This window comes from Austrofundulus limnaeus, unplaced genomic scaffold, assembly GCF_001266775.1.
Source record: "Austrofundulus limnaeus strain Quisiro unplaced genomic scaffold, Austrofundulus_limnaeus-1.0 Scaffold14, whole genome shotgun sequence".
NCBI classification, from domain to species: Eukaryota; Metazoa; Chordata; class Actinopteri; order Cyprinodontiformes; family Rivulidae; genus Austrofundulus; species Austrofundulus limnaeus.
Genome location: NW_013952416.1, coordinates 3143822 through 3163679, shown reverse-complemented (window position 1 = coordinate 3163679; position 19858 = coordinate 3143822). Strand labels below are relative to the sequence as shown.

The 19858-nt window shown below is 36.8% G+C and overlaps 1 protein-coding gene across 3 annotated transcripts in view; it reads right to left on the bottom strand.

Moving 5' to 3' along the window:
- mier3b (mesoderm induction early response 1, family member 3 b) overlaps window positions 1-19858 on the bottom strand; it is a 46934-nt gene that overhangs the window by 3010 nt on the left and 24066 nt on the right. Inside the window, exons 1-12 of one of the 3 annotated variants that reach the window (XM_014002711.1) lie at window positions 5270-5344; window positions 4182-4206; window positions 3786-3931; window positions 3387-3509; window positions 3127-3250; window positions 1564-1637; window positions 1381-1453; window positions 1130-1278; window positions 859-940; window positions 540-634; window positions 315-442; window positions 59-213 (exon numbers count right to left, since the gene is read on the bottom strand). In XM_014002711.1, coding sequence (XP_013858165.1) covers window positions 59-213; window positions 315-442; window positions 540-634; window positions 859-940; window positions 1130-1278; window positions 1381-1453; window positions 1564-1637; window positions 3127-3250; window positions 3387-3509; window positions 3786-3931; window positions 4182-4206; window positions 5270-5278 — 1183 coding nt within the window. In that variant the 5' untranslated portion in view covers window positions 5279-5344. The other 2 variants (XM_014002712.1, XM_014002710.1) reach the window with 2 other exon arrangements.

The following is a 19858-nucleotide window of genomic DNA, read 5'->3' as shown; positions in this document are numbered from 1 at the left end:
CAAAAAAACAATAACTGATTATTATTTTCCGTCACTTTAAAGCCAGTCTCATTCGAACCTGTGAGGTCGCTGGCAGTGATGGAGTTCAGCAGACTGAGCTGTTCTGTAGTGGTCTCCATCCTCCCTCCTCCACCTGCTCCTGAACACACAGAGGACGAGCTGCTGTCCACCGCCAGTCCTTCTGCTTCATCCACCAGCCGGTCCATCAGGTCCCTGCAAATGAACACGTTTTTGTTTCCATCTACCTTGTTCTCATCTGTCCGTGTTTAAACATTCACTGACATGACTCTACGCAAACTCTTCCCGGCACTTACGTTACACCAGGATAGCTGCTGTACTTTTTCTTCCCGAACCGATTCTGCTGTACAAAGACGTCGAAGCGCTCCGACTTCTTCCACATGTAATAAAACGCTACGCATTCTGCTACTGTTCGTGTTGTGACCTGAGGGGGACAAACAAAGAAATGGTTAATAGACAGGAAGTCGTCACGTTTGTACACGTACTTTTATGCTTGTAAAAAWTTTTTAAACGAGACTCACTTTGTGTTTCTGAATGAGATGAAAGTTCTTGTCGTACATCTGCAGAGCGTGTTCAAAGTTCTTGCATTCCTCCTCGGACCARGGAGGGGATTTATCTAAAATGAAAATGTGAAAAACGTGAGTTTAGTTTAAAATGAAATCCAGTCTAAACAAAAAAGCACAAATATACACATTGTGCTGCTAAAAGTGGAAATCTGGATAATATATACTAACTTCTCTGGAACACTTTGAATATTTGGACATTTATTAATTCTATTTGATGAGAACAGTAGCACTTGATATAAGAACATAATAGTTTTCCGTCATGATTGTTTCTTACCTTTTGAGGTCTTAAAACGACTGCAGTATCTTTCTAGTGCTTCACGGGTGTTGTAGTTGCTTCTCACAAGCTCATATAAAGCCTAAATGGGGAAATAAGTATTGGACAAAAGACTTAAGAGCACATTAAAAACTATAACTTAAAGACATGTTAGAACAACTTTGTGACAACCTGAGATGTTGGAAAAGAAACAATCCTACAGGTTTACCAACCACCTACTGATCGATTTCTTAACACTAGAAAAGGCTTGATGAATGAAAATATGACTTACRTGTTCATCGTCTCGAACATGCGCCCCTGGTTTGTCATATCCTGTCCTTTCATCTGTTATCCGCACCAATACTTCAGAGAGGAAACTCCTAACTTTATTTTCTGACAGTTCATCTGGGCTCCATAGTAACTCGTCTTCATCTTCATACACTGTTTGGAACAGTACAGGAGTAGAGTTTACACAAGGTTCCCATAATATCTTGGGTTCATTCAATTAAAGGCTAACATGAAAGGTAAAAAGCAGCAGTTCACCTTTCTCTCCATCTTTGTAGTGGCAGAGACAAGAAGGAACATCTGCTTGGTACTCTGTTCCCACCATGATTTCCTAAAACAGATAAACACCAGTATGGTTAAAGCAAAAACTAAATATTGTTCAATGTAAAACATCACGTAATATTTATCCCTCTTTAATTAATTTGTAATAAATATATTTACCTTTCTGGAGTCTTCTGGACTTGGGCCAAGTTCATCACACTCCGACTCTTTGTCACCATCAGAAATAGTATTAGCTGAAGAAGAAGAAAAAAGACACTTTAAGAACCTGCCGATTAGGGCTGCAGCGATTAATCGACAACTAATCGATTATTAAAATAATCGATGACTAATTTAATAATCGATTAATCGTTTTCTTTTTTTTTTTTCTTTTTTGTTCTTTACTTTGTTTTTCTCTCCAAACTGCTTTGACACATTCCACTGCCACATCTGCCTTTCTGTCCTTGACACACATGCACAGTAGTGGTAACTGGGGTAGGCCGTGGACGTCACAAGACATTATACAGACAGGCTCTGGTATCATGGCTACCTGACAACGGAGCTCAAAAGTGTGGGATCATTTTAAGAAAATGAAAGAGAAACCTGTGCAATATCTGCAGAGCAGAACTTACCTTCCACAGCAATTATTTTAGTTAGCATATAGCTAAAATCTAATGATGGTTATATAATAGCAGCTGCATTCTGACGTGATAAGCTCTATGTTTTACATTCAATTAACATATGATCTGATTAGTCGACTAATCGAAAAAAATTATCGGTGATTAATCGATTATAAAAATAACCGTTTGTGGCAGCCRTAGGGTCAAACAATGTTTTAGTCAAACAGAACCAACAAGAATGAAACAAAAAGTAAAGAATTAAAGAAAAAAATAAATATTAAATGTAAATAAATTCTAATTATAATAAATTAATAATAGTTTTACATCTAAAAATCATATTTTATTATTTTAATCTATTTTCCTCATTCAGCAACCTATTGAATTTCTGTTATGTTTCATGTAGGAGATATACACATTTTTTTCAGTCAGTATTTAATACAGCTGGCAAAATAAATTGTTAAAATATGTATGATGTGCTTCTGTTCATTTAATTCAGGAGATTATAAAAAAAATCCTTCATTTTATGGGAAGACCCTCTTGATTCAAGAGAAAACTCAGTTTTTTTTTAAAAAAAAATGGCTGCTTATTAATTAATTGTTAATCAATCTATAAGATAAATCAACTTCAGATTAATTCATTATCAATAACTTGCATCCTTAAGGAGTTAACTTAATTTATATCTACTCATATTCATGTAATTAAGCGTTTTAATGATTTGGCCGATTAATCAAAAAATAATCAACAGATTAATCGATTACTAAAATAATCGTAAGTTGCAGCCCTACTGCCGATGCACCCTGAGTAAAACTGTGATGTTTAGCTCAAAATTTATTGGTTTTAATATCAGCAAAGGTAGCATCACTTCATTTAGATCGTTCAGAAAGTTAAAGAAAATGAAAACACAACTCTTTCTAATCATTCGGTAAGAAAACAAGTCAAATTAATCAAAAATTAATTTGTTAACTAAAAGATTAGTCTGTTTAAGTGACAGATAATTAACTGTTTAAGACTGCCTAACACTTTCAGCATCAAAAAGATAATAAACATGTTTACTTAAATGAAAATCATCGTAATTAAAATTCTAAAAAAAAATACTCCATGCTTGGAGGGGTTACAGATCACTTACATCGTAGTGTTCGCGGAAAAAAATCAGTGGTCTCATGGGAGGTAACTGAGGGGGTCAGATCATCAGCTGAAGACTGGGTCTCCTCCTCATAATCCCCAGACAACAGGTCTTTTGCTATTTCCTCCTGAGGAGCAAAAACAAAAACGTGTTGCACTGTGTTGGACCAAAGGTGGTCAATGTGCTCCTCGCTCATATTTGATTTACTTTAACTGTTTAATGCACACCTATTAAGTAACATTCACATAACAGCAGGTACTTACCTTATCCAATGTCATGTCAGGCAACTCGTCAGTCAGGTCTCCTGAAGAACTGTCTACACTGGAGCCTGCTGAAGCTTCGTAGCGATAAATAGCCAAAAGTTCTTCCAAAGGCATGTTCCCTTCCTGATGAGGGCAAAAGAAAAACACGATGAATCACTCATARATAGCGAAACTGGGAAAGGATTAACAGATTTCTTTTCAATTTATGTTTACACAAGTGTCGAGACATATTAAAAATTAATATAACTTCATAAAAACCTTTTAAAAGCAAAACACGATCAAAAGAATGAAAATCTCTTGCTTCAAATCACTCCTAGCAGTAAAATTCTATGTTACTACCTGTACAACTACACAGGTATTTTCAAAAAGTGACAAGAGATTCTTTAAAGAAAAGTTCACCTTCTCCAGATCTGCTAGTTCAGAATTGAAACTGGCCCCGCCTTCCAAAGACTCCTCTTCTTCTAGAGTCCTCTCGTCATCGTACTCATGAACTAACATTTCCGCGGTTGGGTCAAAATCATGGTCCTCTGACGATAAAGAGCCAACTGATGGAAGAACAGGGAAAAAAATGTCAGTGGTATGAGCTGTCAACATTTAATTATACTGAAATCTAAACATTTCTATCTAAACACAAACACAAAAAACATCCATTCATTTATAATGTCATTCTTTCAATATAAGAACTAGATTTTATTTAATGATGAAGAGCAAACATAGGCAAATTTCTCTGTGTTAAGCAAATGTATTCTGTCTATTAGGAGCTTAAATGGGAGACAAAAATGCTACTTTTCTTACCTGGACTTGAACTTCCTAGAGAAGCCTGGAAAAACAAAAAAGTAAATGTTAAAAACTGGTCTTAATCCACTAAAAATAGTTCAAATAATAATAAAATAATAATATAAAATAAAAAAGGAAGAAAATTGTTGAATACTATAAATATTTCAGCTAGTTTATCAAATATTTTATACAGTCTGAAATATTTTATGACTTTAATAAATTTATAAGACAAATATTGTTTACAGATACTAAGGCATTGTCACAAATTTGTATAAAGATGTAAGATGTGGAAAAGGGATTGTCTTTTAGCCTTTTAAATGTCATTTTTGACAGATCACAAAATCCTTACAACATTGATAGTTTTTGTGTAAAAGTCTGTATTTCACACGTACAAGCAATGATAACACATCAACGATCAACATACAGACTAAACAATTTTTAAAAACGTTAAATTAAAGGTTCACAGATTCTGGTATTACAACGTTGTTGTTAACTGTGGAGTACGAAATAAGTAAAATAATTCAGAAATTATACACTTGAACTGGAGAAGATGACTTTTCTATGCTACCAGTTCAAATTAAATTAGATGAATGTAGAAGGAACGGGACAATTTGTTCAGTGTTGCCTCCTGAGACTGTTTGCTAGCCGGCGAGCTAACCCACAGCCTACATGTTACCGCTGTCCATCGACAAAATGTAAACATTCATTTTCGTCGAACCGCGATTCGATAAACGGAGCCAGATACTGTCTATAAACATGCCGCCGATTTATTCCTAACTGTGAAAATAAATTTCCATTGATTATAAATACGAAATATTCCGTTATTTCCCTTAAGCAGCAAGCTAACGTTAAATTTACGTATCAATTTACAGAGCCGCTACGGCGAAGCAGCTGAGAGCGCAGAGAGGCCTCACAGTGAAGGATCAGTCTGAACATTAAAGCATATTTTAATGAAATAAAGCTCACAGTTATGACCCCAAACACGCTATACGGGCGGGGAAACCCTTAATCTTTCCAATCGATACGATAAAAATTAAAAATTAAACATACAAATCGAAAAAATATCGATTAAAGWGCGATTGCTTCTTCCCTGTTTTCCCTCTTACCTCCGCCATATTGGTACCTTTAGCTAATGAGCTGGGTCTGGCTCAGTAACCGGATGTGAGCTCAGAGCCAATCAGAGATCCAGGTGACGGTTGTAGTCGTGACACGGCTCAAACCCACCGCTGCTCGGTCTTAACGGGAAGAATTCAGAAATGTTTAAATCCACGGAGGAAAATTTAACAAGAGTTACACAAAAAATGTTCAAATATTTACCCTACTCCAAACACGTCCAGCCATGTCGACGACCATAGTCTAATATCTGCAGTTTGCTAGAACACTCCAAGAAAAATGGTCCGAACACATCACCTGATTTTATTTTCTCTTGCAACTTTGCAAAAAAAACTTAAAAATTATTGTTTTTGTGGTGATTTGTCGCTTCTCACTGCGGCTGTAGATAAAAATAGGTAGACATATAGCTTATTGCAAAAATAAAAATGTCTAGATGCAAGTTCTGAAATGTATTTTTAAAACAGTGAAACAGGTTAGTTATCATTCTGGATATGTTGTTGTTATTATTGTTTAGAAAGATCTATTTACTCTAATAGAAGCTCTGAGGCACATGCAGAAAACAAGGTGTTACAAGCCGAGTTGTTGTTTATGTTTTTTAAATTTTCTGCTTATGTTGCCACAACTAAGATTTTTTTAAATAAACTATGTGGATAATGTCCGTTTTTCTTTTTTTGCAAGCCATTTTATCTTTAAATTATTTTTAAGTCAGTGTTGATGAAGAATGCATTTTAAAGCATCAGTTTTGTCTAATAAAGCTACAAATACTATCTAATAGTTTTAAAACCAAACCATCAGATGGTATGATTTTAATTAATTTAATGATTAATTTAATGTATGTCTACGCTACTGAGAGAGTAGGGCTGCAACTAACGATTATTTTAATAATTGATTAATCTGTTGATTATTTTTTCGATTAATCGATTAATTTGCCAAATCATTAAAACACTTAATTACATGAATATGAGTATATATAAATTAAGTTAACTCCTTAAGGATGCAAGTRATTGATAATGAATTAATTTGAAGTTGATTTATCTTATAGATTGATTAACAATTAATTAATAAGCAGCCATTAAAAAAAAAAACCCGAAGTTTTCTCTTGAACCAAGAGGGTCTTCGCATAAAATGAAGGATTTTTTTTATAATCTCCTGAATTAAAAAACAGAAGCACATAATAGCCTACATATTTTAACAATTTATTTTGCCAGCTGTATTAAATACTGACTGAAAAAAGTGTATTTCTCCTACATGAAACAACAGAAATTTAGTTTAATTTAGGTTGCTGAATGAGGAAAATAGATTAAAATAATAAAATATGATTTTTAGATGTAAAACTATTATTAATTTATTATAATTATAATTTATTTACATTTAACATTAATTTTTTTGTCTTTAATTCTTTACTTTTTGTTTCATTCTTGTTGGTTCTGTTTGACTAAAACATTGTTTGACCCTAGGGCTGCCACAAACGATTATTTTTATAATCGATTAATCACCGATTATTTTTTTTGATCAGTCGACTAATCAGATCATACGTTAATTGAATATAAAACATAGAGCTTATCATGTCAGAATGCAGCTGCTATTATATAACCATCATTAGATTTTAGCTATATGCTAACTAAAAATAATTGCTGTGGAAGGTAAGTTCTGCTCTGCAGATATTGCACAGCTTTCTCTTTCATTTTCTTATAATGATCCCACACTTTTGAACTCCGTTGCTGGGTAGCCATGATACCAGAGCCTGTCTGTATAATGTCTTGTGACGTCCACGGCCTACCCCAGTTACCACTACTGTGCATGTGTGTCAAGGACAGAAAGGCAGATGTGGCAGTGCAAGCTGTCAAAGCAGTTTGGAGAGAAAAACAAAGTAAAGAACAAAAAGAAAACGATTAATCGATTATTAAATTAGTCATRGATTATGTTAATAATCGARTAATCGTCGATTAATTGCTTAATCMTTGCAGCTCTATTAGAGAGTTAAGTTTCCTGTCATGTGATTGTATTTGAAAAGCTTCTGGAACTGTGTAATTTAAGGATTCTCCAGTTTGTTCTAAAAGAAAGGTTTTTGAAATAGGATGTAATGGTAACTAGTAATCTTTTCAAAATGTTTTATTTGTTAATAGACCAGCAGGGGGCAAAAGAGRTCCATGACTATATGAATAACCAACTGTTCTCACACGCCTCTTCCCTTGGTTTGAAAGTGCTCATTAAACTTGATTATCATATTTTTCACATGGAAAAAGTCGAGTTAACAGTTTTAGCAGGCGAGGAGATAACAGATGAGCTGCATCTGATGACTTCAGCCTGCTTTTTTTTTTTCATTTGTTTACCTTTCTCACTTTCTGTTACTGCTTTTTAAAATCAAGCTCTTAAAATGGTTTTATGTGGGAGAGGGGTATGGTGAGTTTGAAAGTGTGCTGATGTTTGACCACAGGGTGTCAGGGTTATCTGGGTCTGGGTATGACGCACTAGAACTTAGTGGATATAGTTTCAGTACTACAAAGGAGATGAAGCAGCTGCATTTTTCATTTTGACAGCTTACGCTGCTTCATTTGAGCTTTTCTATTCAGTTTTAATATTTTAAGTGGAGGCTTGGGTGGAATTCCAACAAGATAACTATCAACTGTGAGGTGCATGCTGAAAGATTTATATCCTATGTGTATCTTACTTGTAATTTATGTTGAAATGCATACTCACTTTTAAAAAGGTTCTAAATTTACACATTTGATGGTTTCTGGCCTGCTTTTGTCTTGTGTAAAAGCATCAAACCTGTACTTATTTATACTTTCATATATTTTAAGCACAAAATGACAAAGTTTGCTAAAAAAAAGTGTTAGGCTAAAATRATATTGTGCACAAAAGAGAGCTTTTGATACATTTGTATGGATGATTATGCTGRTTTATCATTTGTAAAGTATTTTAAACGGCAATGTTACTACTTTAAAATGATTTGTTTAAACGTAAAATTATCTACTAAATCAATCTTTATACATCAACAAGTAGACAAATTAATTCCAGTATCTCCAGGCTAGCACCTCCCTAAAAGGTTTAGTAGAACATGAATAATGCTCACTGTTTGCTTCTCTTCTTTCATTTGACTGTGGTTAACTTATTATAATAATGCTCAATTTTGCAGAACAATGCAGCCAGGAAGATGTGGGCCCTTATCTAGCGCACAAAACTGTCGGGTCAACAAGTTATCTATCCTCTGACGTAGGTTGCAGGGAGGCGAGCTACAAAGGGTCACAATCCATTGTTGTGGTGCAAAACGGAAGCGGCTGATTAACACTGGCCCACACCTACACGGGCTTTGCAGCTGCCCACTCAGCTGATGCACCATACAGTGCARTGGAAGAAGAAGAACTCCATATTGATGAGTTATTTTTCAGCCTAAATGAACACATCTGCTCCATGTTCACTGAGCAGGAATTCATGGAAGACTTCACTAAAGGATGATAGTTTGACTGAACCCTGAWGACTTAAAAGAGAAAGTGAGCATGCCTACACATTAGGAGCTGGATATGTTTTCATTCTGAAAAAGGTTTACTTTTTAATGGGACACATGTTGCAGACAGTCGAAATTATTGTCAAATATCAAATAAGACGTGAATAATGTATTAAACTAATCTTAAATTGTGAAATAACACATACATCATCCATCCATCCATTCATTCATCCATCCATCCATCCATCCATCCATCCATCCATCCATCCATCCATCCATCCATCCATCCATCCATCCATCCATCCGTTGCTTGTGAGGCCCTGATTTATCTATCAACAGCCATATTTTCCAGCTCTTCTGGGAGGATTCCAAAGTGTTTCCAGGCCAGCTAAGGTCAACCCCAGAATTAGATCCTGGGGTAGACCCAGGACATGTCTAACATCTTCATCCAAGTTGGACATGCCCGAACAATCTCCTTAGGGAGGTGTCCAGGGACATCCTTATCCACGTATTTCTGTCTTTGTTAAATAAATCCTGCCGACAACGCCAAACTGTTACGGCAATATTTATTTAACAAAGACAGAAAAAACGTGGTCCAAGAATGAAGGCACTCCGTGGGATGATCAGCTGAGTGTTATTGCAACAACAGGAAACACAGAGAACAACCTGGTCTGTCTCTGCACCTCTGCTTCTCTCTGTCACTCCACTCCACACTACTCACTGTGTGTCTRGAGAGGCCTCATATGTCATCTTAGCAAGATTTGATACAAGGTCAATGGYAAACACAAAGATAAACACAAGGGATATCTAAGAATGATTATTGTTGTTAGCAGATCTTGTTCTGACTTTAATCATTCTATCTGCAGATGAACAGCATGTCATGAAAACCCTAGGTCATTAAAGGATGTCATGAATTACTAGCTTAAACATAAAAGTATTAGTTCCATTACACACCTTATAGTGGTGGATGAATTTGTGGATCTGAATGATTCCAGGAACTATGCTGCTGGAGGCAACTGTCCCTGGTAGGGTCTCCCATGGCAGACTGGTTCTAGGTGGCGACCCAGACAAAGGAACAAATCACAACACTCATATGGACAGAAAACAGCAGGGAGGTCGATGTCCCGCACCCAGATGTGGGGCACCAGGACACTATTGTGCCAAGTGTGGAGGAGGGGCTTATCACAGAGCGTCTGGTGACATGGGCCTCTGCCTGTAGGGCTTACTCAGCTCAGTTTGAATGAGTTATGGATTTGCCTTCCTGTAGGCCCACCACTTGTAGGAGGGGCCATATGCCACAGGCTGCAGCTAAAGTCAGGAGCCTTGAAGCGCTGACCCTGGATTATCAAAGCTGTCTCTTGAGACACTGGAATTAAGAAATTGGTAGCATAGAAATATATTTTGAATTAAACTAGGGTTTAAATAATTAAGAGAAAACTATTGCATGCTTTTTAAGCTACAAAGTTCACAGGGTACATTTCATGAATAGCTGGACTTTACCTCACTGTAAAGTTTTGCACAACCACCAGGTGGCAATGTGTGACAGCTGCGGGGTGCTCATGACTCAGCTTTGCATTATCCGTTTTCCCCATGTTATCAAAGCCCCTCCTCAGGCTGCCAGAGTGAACCCAGAGTGCATGTTATTGTTGATTATTCCCGGGTGAATCAGGGGAAAACTGCACCATGTGCACTCACACAAGTTTTTTTGTGTGTGTGTGTTTTCTTTTTTTTCCCTTCCAGTCCAGTGTTTAGGCTCAGATAAACATCGTGCAGCTGCAGAGCAGCCTCTTCAGCATCAACAAACCTTCCTGAAGGACTTTGCTATTTTGAAGTTTGGATTATTTATCTGAAGTATATACAAGATGATGTGTTTTCAAAGAAGACAATTTCCTCGAAATTCTGAAAAGGTTATTTCACAATTCTGTATTCACACGATTCTACGAAATGAAGTAAAAATAAACTGATATAAGCAGTTTAAAAGGAAAGTCAGCTGCAGAGTTTTAAGGTTGACAAGGCTGATTTGTTAAATGTGGATTTCATTAAATACCCAACAGCTCCCACAATAAATTACCATTTTTTATACTAATTATAAGAATGCGTGGGGTAGTTTTTGCAAGACGTTATTTTAAACTTGTTTTTTTAACTGAAAACACATCTGAAAAAAAAACTGTCAGCTTGTTTAAATATTAAAACTTTTTAGATCTATACTTTATATTACAAGATGATAAACTCAGGGGAAAACAAAACAAAGCACAAACATCATGTTTGTGGATCCGTTTTGCTCAGGCCTATTGTGGGCATAAACAAAGTGGTCCTGAAATACACAAAGTTTCAGTCTATTTAAGATCCTTGTTTTCATCCTTGTCCTGTTTTTTTCCTAAAATGGGTTTGTATATGAACAAAACAGGGAAATTGTAAGTGAGTTTCTAAAAAGATGATTTTGTCAAATGCACCCATTCAGACTCTGAAGAGATTTTTTTCCCTTGGATGTCAAGTGTGCATTAGTAACTGTGGGTATATACACACAGACTATTAGTGTCACAGCTGCAGTGGAAGTGTCATTTTGTCTGATTCTAAGGGGGGGAAAGATTCTGAAGTACTTTAAAGAGTCCATCTTTACAATTGAATGTTAGAGGAATGGAGAGAGTATCAAACCCAGGACTCCTGAGGACAAACTCACTGAGATAAACACACCTAATCGGAGAAAGACAAACCACAAATAAAGTGAGCAGACAGTTTGTGTACAGTATTGGGTTCTAAAATGTATTATATGCGGTGGTGGACAGTAGTGGAGTACATTTACTTGAGCACTGTTCTTAAGTACATTTTTTGAGTATCTTTACTTGAGTAATTATTTTTGTGGTACTTATGACTTTCTACACTACATTTCAAAGACAAATTGTACTTTTGAGTCCACTACATTTCTAGGAGGCTTGTTAGTTACTCATTACTTTTGGCTCAGCYCAGCTTTGTAATCAGCTGTTGCCYRTTTTCTTTCTTGAAATGCCACACTATGCTCCTCATAAAGGGAACCAGTCACAGTTGTAGCTCACACCTGGGATGGATTTGGAATTACATCATCATCATCAGCTGAGCTCCACCTTCATTTCAAACAGAACCCAGCGATGGAGACGGTTGAAGAAAGCTGAGAAASCAGKGCYTTRATATCTCAGCTCGYTGTTTGAGYTTTTAGGATTGAAAAATAMTTTYTATCAGTRTAAATGTCTTCTGTGTTCACCGCAGATAAACTACATTTCTGCATTTAAGAACTCACCGTTCACTTTATTGTATTTTTATGCTGAAGTCTTTACAGGTGGTGTAGAATAGCAGGGTGGTTCTACGTGTCGATACATCAGGTAGTTTGAGAGTTACAAGGTTCTGTAAAACCACTCTGAAAACAATACAGCAATGTACTGATATTAGACATTTTTATATATTTGAGTATTTTGAAATGCATGTACTTTTGAATACTTAAGTATTTTCAAAAGTAAATAATTCAACACTTAAATTTAAGTAGATTTTTGACTGAGTAACTTTTACTTGTAGTCAGTGTTGTATAAAGTACCACAAAGTGATACTTGAATAAAAGTACAAGTATCTTACCAAAAAACTACTTTGATAAAAGTTAAAATCTCCTTTAGGAGTCTTACTTGAGTAAAAGTCTTAAAGTATCTGATATTGTTTTGTACTTAAGTATCAAAAGTAACAGTATTGATTTAAAATGAGCAGTTAGGTTTTCCGTAATAACATTTATTAGGAGGTGACCTCCCCAAAAAATGCAGAAATGACTGTTGTATTAAAATAATTAATTTATGTTAAATTTAGGATGCACTAGTCTACCTGTTTCAGTTTATATACATAAATCAAGGCTGCCCAAACATTTTCCCCAAAATGAAAATCTATCTGAGGGCTGGGGCCGAATGCAATAATATAATTCATGAAATACAAATACTTCTTAAGTACAGTACTTTTATTTTAATGATTATGTCCTGCTGGAGTGTGACAGGATTTGTCTGTGTACAAACTAATACGGTATCAGTACTTTATATATTTATACTTCTCATTCAACCACAATTAAATTCACTCTATCTAGGATGCAAAATTTATAAGGATAGTATAATTTTTTATATTAACAAGCTGGAATGAAAACAAGCAGAAATTAAATAAAAGTAACGACTTTCTACTTCTTGCCTTTTTTTAAATGTAAGGAGTGAGAAGTAAAGATAATTATGTGAAAATGTAAGAAGTAAAAGTAAAAAGTAGGGTGAAAAAAATTACTCAAGTAAAGTACAGATACCCAAAAAATTCAACTTAACTACAGTAAAGAAGTATTTGTAGTTACTTTACAACTCATAGTTGAGTAGATTTGACCATGAGTATCAATACTTTTAAGTACTAGAGCTGAGTACTTTGTCCACCACTGATTATATGAAGGTGTTGTGCATGTCTTACGTTATTGCAATTCTGTCTTCAAAAATATTATTCTCTTTATGCTTTATGCCCTTGATTGTTTGCTAATTTTAGCTTCTAGTCCACCTTTTGCTACTTTGAACTAATCTTTAGCTTTCATTTTGCTACTAGTAGGGTTTGTGCTACTTTCTGGCGATTATTTGCTACTCTCAGCTTTGTTTTGCTACTTTTAGCTAATCGTTTGTTACTTTTAGTTTAAAGTTAGCCTTTTGCTAATTTTGCTACTTGCCTAGCCTGTCCCTCACCACATYTAGAGCACAACTGCAGCCTCAAGACAATAGGTTGATAATGTCTCTTGCTCTTGACTGTTTCACTTTTATTATTTATGTCAGGTCTGTAGACCACAGACAATTTGAGGATACAGAGATTTTATTCCCCGCTAAGTGTACTGGTCCATATACAATGATTGAGAGATYTTTCATTAAATCTGCTCTCATGCAGCACACTTCATCAGTTTAATTCAGCTGCTGGGAGCTGGTGCACGGGTTTCTCTAATCTGTGGGGCATCTGTGTGTCTCCTCAGCTGATAGGGAGTTTAGGGAGTTTGAGACATGCACCAGCCAGGAGTCTGAGAATTAGCCCTAATTAGACCCCAACTGAGCCTCWACAGCACAGCCCAGCAGGGTCCATTTTTTCACTGGACTGCTTCATGTAACTCATACATGCGTAAGGACACACTTATGTTTCAAAATTTAATCTAATTTTATTTATATAGCTCCAGCTTATAAAAATATCCCATCTCAGGGCACTTTACATATTCATGGATTCCAGCTGAGTAAGAAATTTGTGACTGTGGGAAACAWAACCCCCTTTTTAACAGGAGGACTCTTACAAAACTGGATTCATGTATTGCTGAAAGAGAAAATGACAACAAAATAAAGAGAATACTGTTATGATCATTTATTATCTCACCTGTTACAGACTCAGTTTGAATAGTAGGAAATAAATTTTTGTTCTGACCACGACTGACAAGCTAACATCTTTGAGCAGGACCAAGACCAGGGCAGATTCCTGCTGCTCTAATCTCCAAAATTTCATAGTGGTTCAAGCAAACATTGTTTTATAAACTATTACACAGCTGTCAGTTTTGAATTACATCTATGCAGAAATATTACYACGTTCCTGCAGGACATGTTCATGGCTGCATTGTACAAAAAACTAGCAGCAGCAGCTAGCTGTYTGCCACTATTTGCAAATAATATGGTTTTTGTGGTTACTTGGTCAAAACTACACTGTAAAAAATGAAATGTTGGATTTACTTAACCATGTTATGTTACCTGGTTCCACTTAACTGAGTTGAGTAAATTCAAAGCAACATGCTCATGTTCTTTGGCTAAAAAACTGGTATATTGCTTTGAATTTACTCAACTCAGTTAAGTGGAACCAGGTGACATAACATGGTTAAGTAAATCCAACATTTCATTTTTTACAGTGTATGTTTCTCCAAACTGAGATCATTCAAAACAGCTATCTACAGCAGGTTTGATACTCATAGTTTYTAGTGTTTCTATACAACCCTGTTTTAAAGGATCTGAGCTGCTGTTTTAACAGCGTTTCAATAAAAACCTTCAAATGTGAGAAAGTCAAGGAATAAGAACTCATTGCACTTGTGCCACAGCTAAGCTTTAACTGTAAGTTTTATTGAAAAGAAAGGTCTTGGGAGGAGACYCTGTCTGCCTCCTAAACTCAAACTGAGATCCAATTTAACAGAACCTGACAGCCGAGAGCTCTGTCTCCCCATCCCCATCTCTAGAAAGAAAAAAAGAAACCATGCTGTGTATAACATCAGCTGAAGACTGAGCAGTTAAGAGCTTAATACGTAGTAAACAGAAACCGCAGCTCTTTCAAAGCCCTCTATTTATCAGTTCGAAGTCAGCATGTAGGGCTGCCAAAACATTCAACTCTAAAAACCTGGCAGGTTAACCTGTGATCTGGTCCTTTTTGTAAATATTTGCAGCACTTCATGGCAGTGCAGCAGTGAGTGGGCAAATCATTTCCTTTCTCTCTGTACTCAGACGTAGTATCTTTCTGCGTAGGCGTTTGTGTATTTATATTTATATATGTATAAAATCAGAACCTGCGTCACGCTGTGCACTCACGTTTCACGTAAGATTACTGAATGGCTCAGGTTTTTTTTCTTTTCTTTTTTTTTTCCAGCAYCACCTGCGGAAATGACCATATTTGTGAAGACGACGCTGCAGRGAAGACCTGCTTATGATCCCTCAGAAAGGGAGAACAAAAAAAAAAAAAACACGAGGTGTAAATTCCACTACCAACAAATCAAACCCTGCTCCTTTTCCTCCATCAACGCGCCACTTGATTGGAGTCTTTTATTCTCCTCTGTGGACGTGCAGGTGTGCTGCTGAGTGGCAGTTCAGACATGATGGTGAAGCTCTTCAGCAGTTTGGGCAGGACGCATGAGCTCTCCAGAGCCCCGCTTTGATGCCAGTCTTGTGAAGAATATGCAAAGTGATGAGCAATGCACCAAATGCGAGGGAAAGAGGAAACAGCTGTGTTGTCATGGATAAGAGAGGCTCCTCGTGACGAGACATGTGGGATGATTCGGTCTCCGTGGCAACCCAAGATTCTACCACAAGAACAGTTTGTGAAACGGAAAGTTTTTTTTCCCTCTCTATACTTTTGAGTACATAATTGATTCAATTAATTCATCCACTTCCTATTCTTGCAAAGGTATTTTCACAAAGGGGAGCTGCTGCTCTCAGACACCTACACTATGACTTCTGCAGCTATAAAATATAGTAATTCAGTTAATTCAGAAGTTATACCGAGAAAAAATAAACAACTGGGTTTTACACTTGAATTTATGATTAAGAGAGGAAGTGAAACTGTTTTAAATATGACTTCCTGTGAAATAATGTCACTTTAAAGACAGCTGAATGAAACCAGTTTAGTTTCAGATATAGTTTGACTGATACAGATGGGTCTGGAATCATAAAAATGTTAAATATGTTGGGATGTGATATACAAAAAAATGTATAGATGTGTATAGTTTGAACAAGCAAATGTATTTATGTTTGTAGATTGAATGGCTTATTAAAACTGTTAATCTTGGTTGTAAAAATAAATGCATCAAAAGTTGATTTATTCTCCTTTACAGTCTCTAAAAAGTGCGCCGCACGAGACGTTCAAACGTCTTATTCAGTTTTGTCCTAATGCAACCTGAAATCTTAAAAGTTTCAAACCTTATCTGCACAGTGACTTGTTCAGTTCTGGTTCAGTTACCTCGTTTCTCTCCCACGTAGGAGGTCTGAGATGCAACGGCGGCCCGGTTGTGTTCACAGATTTTCTGTCTGGAAGCAACAAAAGAACAAATTCGCAACTTAATTCCTCAGTGAATATGAACAGTGCCTCAGTACTTTTTATTTATTTTTATTTTTTATTTTTTTGCTTTATTGTTTCACTTAGATCCCTGGTAGAAACTATTGCTGCAGGTATCTGAGCATTAAAGAAAGTATAAATTTCCCTCATTTAAAAGGTGCTWCAGACAGTATTTCGTACTTGGCAGAAGAACAAAAAGGAATAATATCTAACTTTTTATTATCAACTCTTAAGCGTTTGTATTCTTTGAACTTCGTTGCCTTTTTTCCAAGCAGCAAATCACTGATAAAATTCAAGAATCTTATCTTTGAAGTTRTGCACACTGACTGAAATGTGTGTTTTAAACCTGCGTCTTTCACACCTCTATATTTGCAGGCATTATCAGCAGAGTGTAGGTGGATCAACTGGGGGAAAAAAAAAAAAAGCAAACGGAACTCTCTGGTGGAGCAGCATTTAGTTTACCATTACGTAAGAGCTTTTTCTTTTTCCAAGCTGTGGAACTTGTGTTACCTGGCCAACATATTTCTATTGTTCAAAAACTTTCTTCCTCCTCTCCATCACTGAAGCAACTCTGGAAAAAGAAAAACTTATGTAGGCTTCAAAAAAGTTTTTTCAATTTTGTTTCGTGTCTCATAATTTGTTTGTAGTTGGGTTGGAAAAAATGTGCCAAAGAGGAAAGACAGGCTTCTCATTCACAAAAAAGAAACAAAATAGATTCGAGTCTGATTGCTGAACGACAAACGGACTAAATATAGTCCCCGTGTGACATCCTGAAAACAAAGCCTCGTCAGTAAACTTCCATCCGCCGCGCTATTCTGATCAGTTTGGAAACGTGAGAATGCTCAGGGATAAGGTCTCGTTGGCAAAGTGCCTAAAGTCTTTGTCACACAGTTTGTAGTGACAGGAAGCTAAGAAAAGCCATGTGACTTTTTTCAGTCAGTTTTTTTATTTATTTTTTTATATTTTTTTGAAGTAAGTTATATGAGTTATAAAAAGTTGTAATCATCTGTAAGTGACTGTTTACGGTTACTTTGAGACTTTTAAACTAAAATCATCCTATAGTGAGAAATAACAGCAATATTGCTCAGAGTATGAGTTGTGAACAACTCTCAGCTACTACCACATATAGTTTTGTTTCATTGTCAGTAAATTTGACTGATTTAAATACATTTTTTGCCTTGGTTGATTAGCTGAGGTGCTCTAAAGTACATTCAGTGATTACTTTCTGGAAGTTTCATTAAAATTCATCCAGTGGTTCGTGATACATACAGACAGGCATAAAACGTTGGAGTTTACCTTTCAGCAGTGGGCGGTGAACGTGTTTTCTACATTTCTGCAACAGAAACAGACACGTTTGGATTTGAAAATCAGGCCGAGGCCGTGAAGTTGTTTCAGTGTGTGTTCTGTGAGGTAATAACGGGACGTGCTCGGCTCACCTCTCCACTTTTTGATTCACGAGCACCTCTCCCCCTCTGACCTGGGTGGTGGCCGACTTTCACAGCATTGTTCCAGGCCTCCCGCACTCGGCCATTTTGTTTCCTGTGCAGGACAGGAAGTCCTGCTCGCAGCTGTTCCCAGGACTGTGAACTAAAGAGCTTTTACAGCCACGAACACGCACGCGCACACYCGCACACACACAAAACACATCCTCTTCCTTTGTGCTTCCCCTCAGCCTGAGTCCAGGATGGCCCTCTCAGATGTGAAGATGACCCCCAGGGTTGTTAGGAAGAGGCCAAACATTTCTTGTGAAGACAAAACCAGGGCTTTTTGCGTAAGTTATACGTGGGCAAGATCTCGCTGAAGGGATAATGCACCACTCAGGAAACTTTGCACAAATCGAAACATACAGCAAACTTCATCTCAGCAAAGCACTTGAAACACAAAATAACCTGCTTCAGTCCGATTCACATTTTTTTATTCTTTATTTTGGTTTGGTTGCATGACCACAAATTCATATGTTCTCTAAATTCCTGCAGTGAAGCGTGAAGAATCACACAATAAGCAAATGACCTTCTCTTTACAGAGAGGCTGATAAACTCGCATCAAGTGGAAAAGATACGTTCAGATGTCGGGGCACAAAGGCTTGAATAAAACCATGTTTTATCTGAAGGTGTTTCTGTTTCTCTGCAGTGATTCAGATAAAAAGAGCCCTCCCACTTGAACTGTGTGGCATGAAGTCAACAACAAACATGTGTGATGAGATGAGGTACAGTGTACTGCATGATGACCATCTGATGCCAAACACAGCTCCTCTGTCACGAAGGTCAAAGATGAAAGAAATAAGAATTATAATAAAATGTCATTTGTATAGCACTTCTAACACATGCTTAACAAGATAAAAAAAATAAGGAAAGCAAGTTGCTCACCATCTTTCATGACAGTTTTCAACTYAGATTATCTCATAATGAGAAGGGGCAGAGTTAGAGCCATTRTGGCCTGAAAATGATGTTGTGTGCAATCTAGTGCAATCTTGTAAAATTTTGCATGATCTTTTAAAGGGGCAGTATTATGTGTTTCTCAGGCATACATTTAAATACTATACCATAATAAAGTATCTATGTCAGCTTTAGCTGTTATTAAAATGCTGTTTTATGTTTAAATAGAAAATAAACTTATCTTCTCATCACTTTCTCTTCTAAACGCCTTGAAATTGGCCTCTGTCTCTTTAAGAACCACCTTCCTTTTTTTTGTCATACATTTCCTCAAAAGGTATTTTGAATCTGAAAAGCGCTTCACTGAGTGAGAAGTACTGTTAGGAGCCCAGCAAACAGTTTCAGTTTCACCAGTTGTTTGCTTTGTTACTGCTGAGAGCCTGCAGGAGTCATGGGTGGGGAGGTGTGCTCCGTGATGAGGAAGCTCGGCTTGGAGACACAGTCCAGAGGCGGAGCTGGTCCCTAAAGTAGGTTCTAGTTCCAACCTGTCATTTTTGCTCTCTGCTGCCTCAGGACACTACAGGATTTCTCAAACATGCAGGAATGAGTCAAAGCAAGACTTTGGGCATGTTTTAGATGAGAGGATAATGTTATAACATGATATAAAACTCAAAAAAGTTGATTTTACATGATATAGCCCCTTTAATAACCGCAGTGCAGAGATGGAAAGAAGACATGGAAGTCAGTTGGACAACAGTGCTCGTCTGGTCCAGTTGCTAAACAGGACCAGACGAGCACCTCTTGGAAGCTGCCATCGCGTCAATTTAACAACCGGCTCTTGATATTGGACCGGACCGTTTGCAGCGACTTGCAGAAGCTCAGGCTTTCTCCTCGACAGCCTCTGCACTGCAGCCACAAAAGTCTGTATGAAATTAAGAGGTAGCATTGTACAC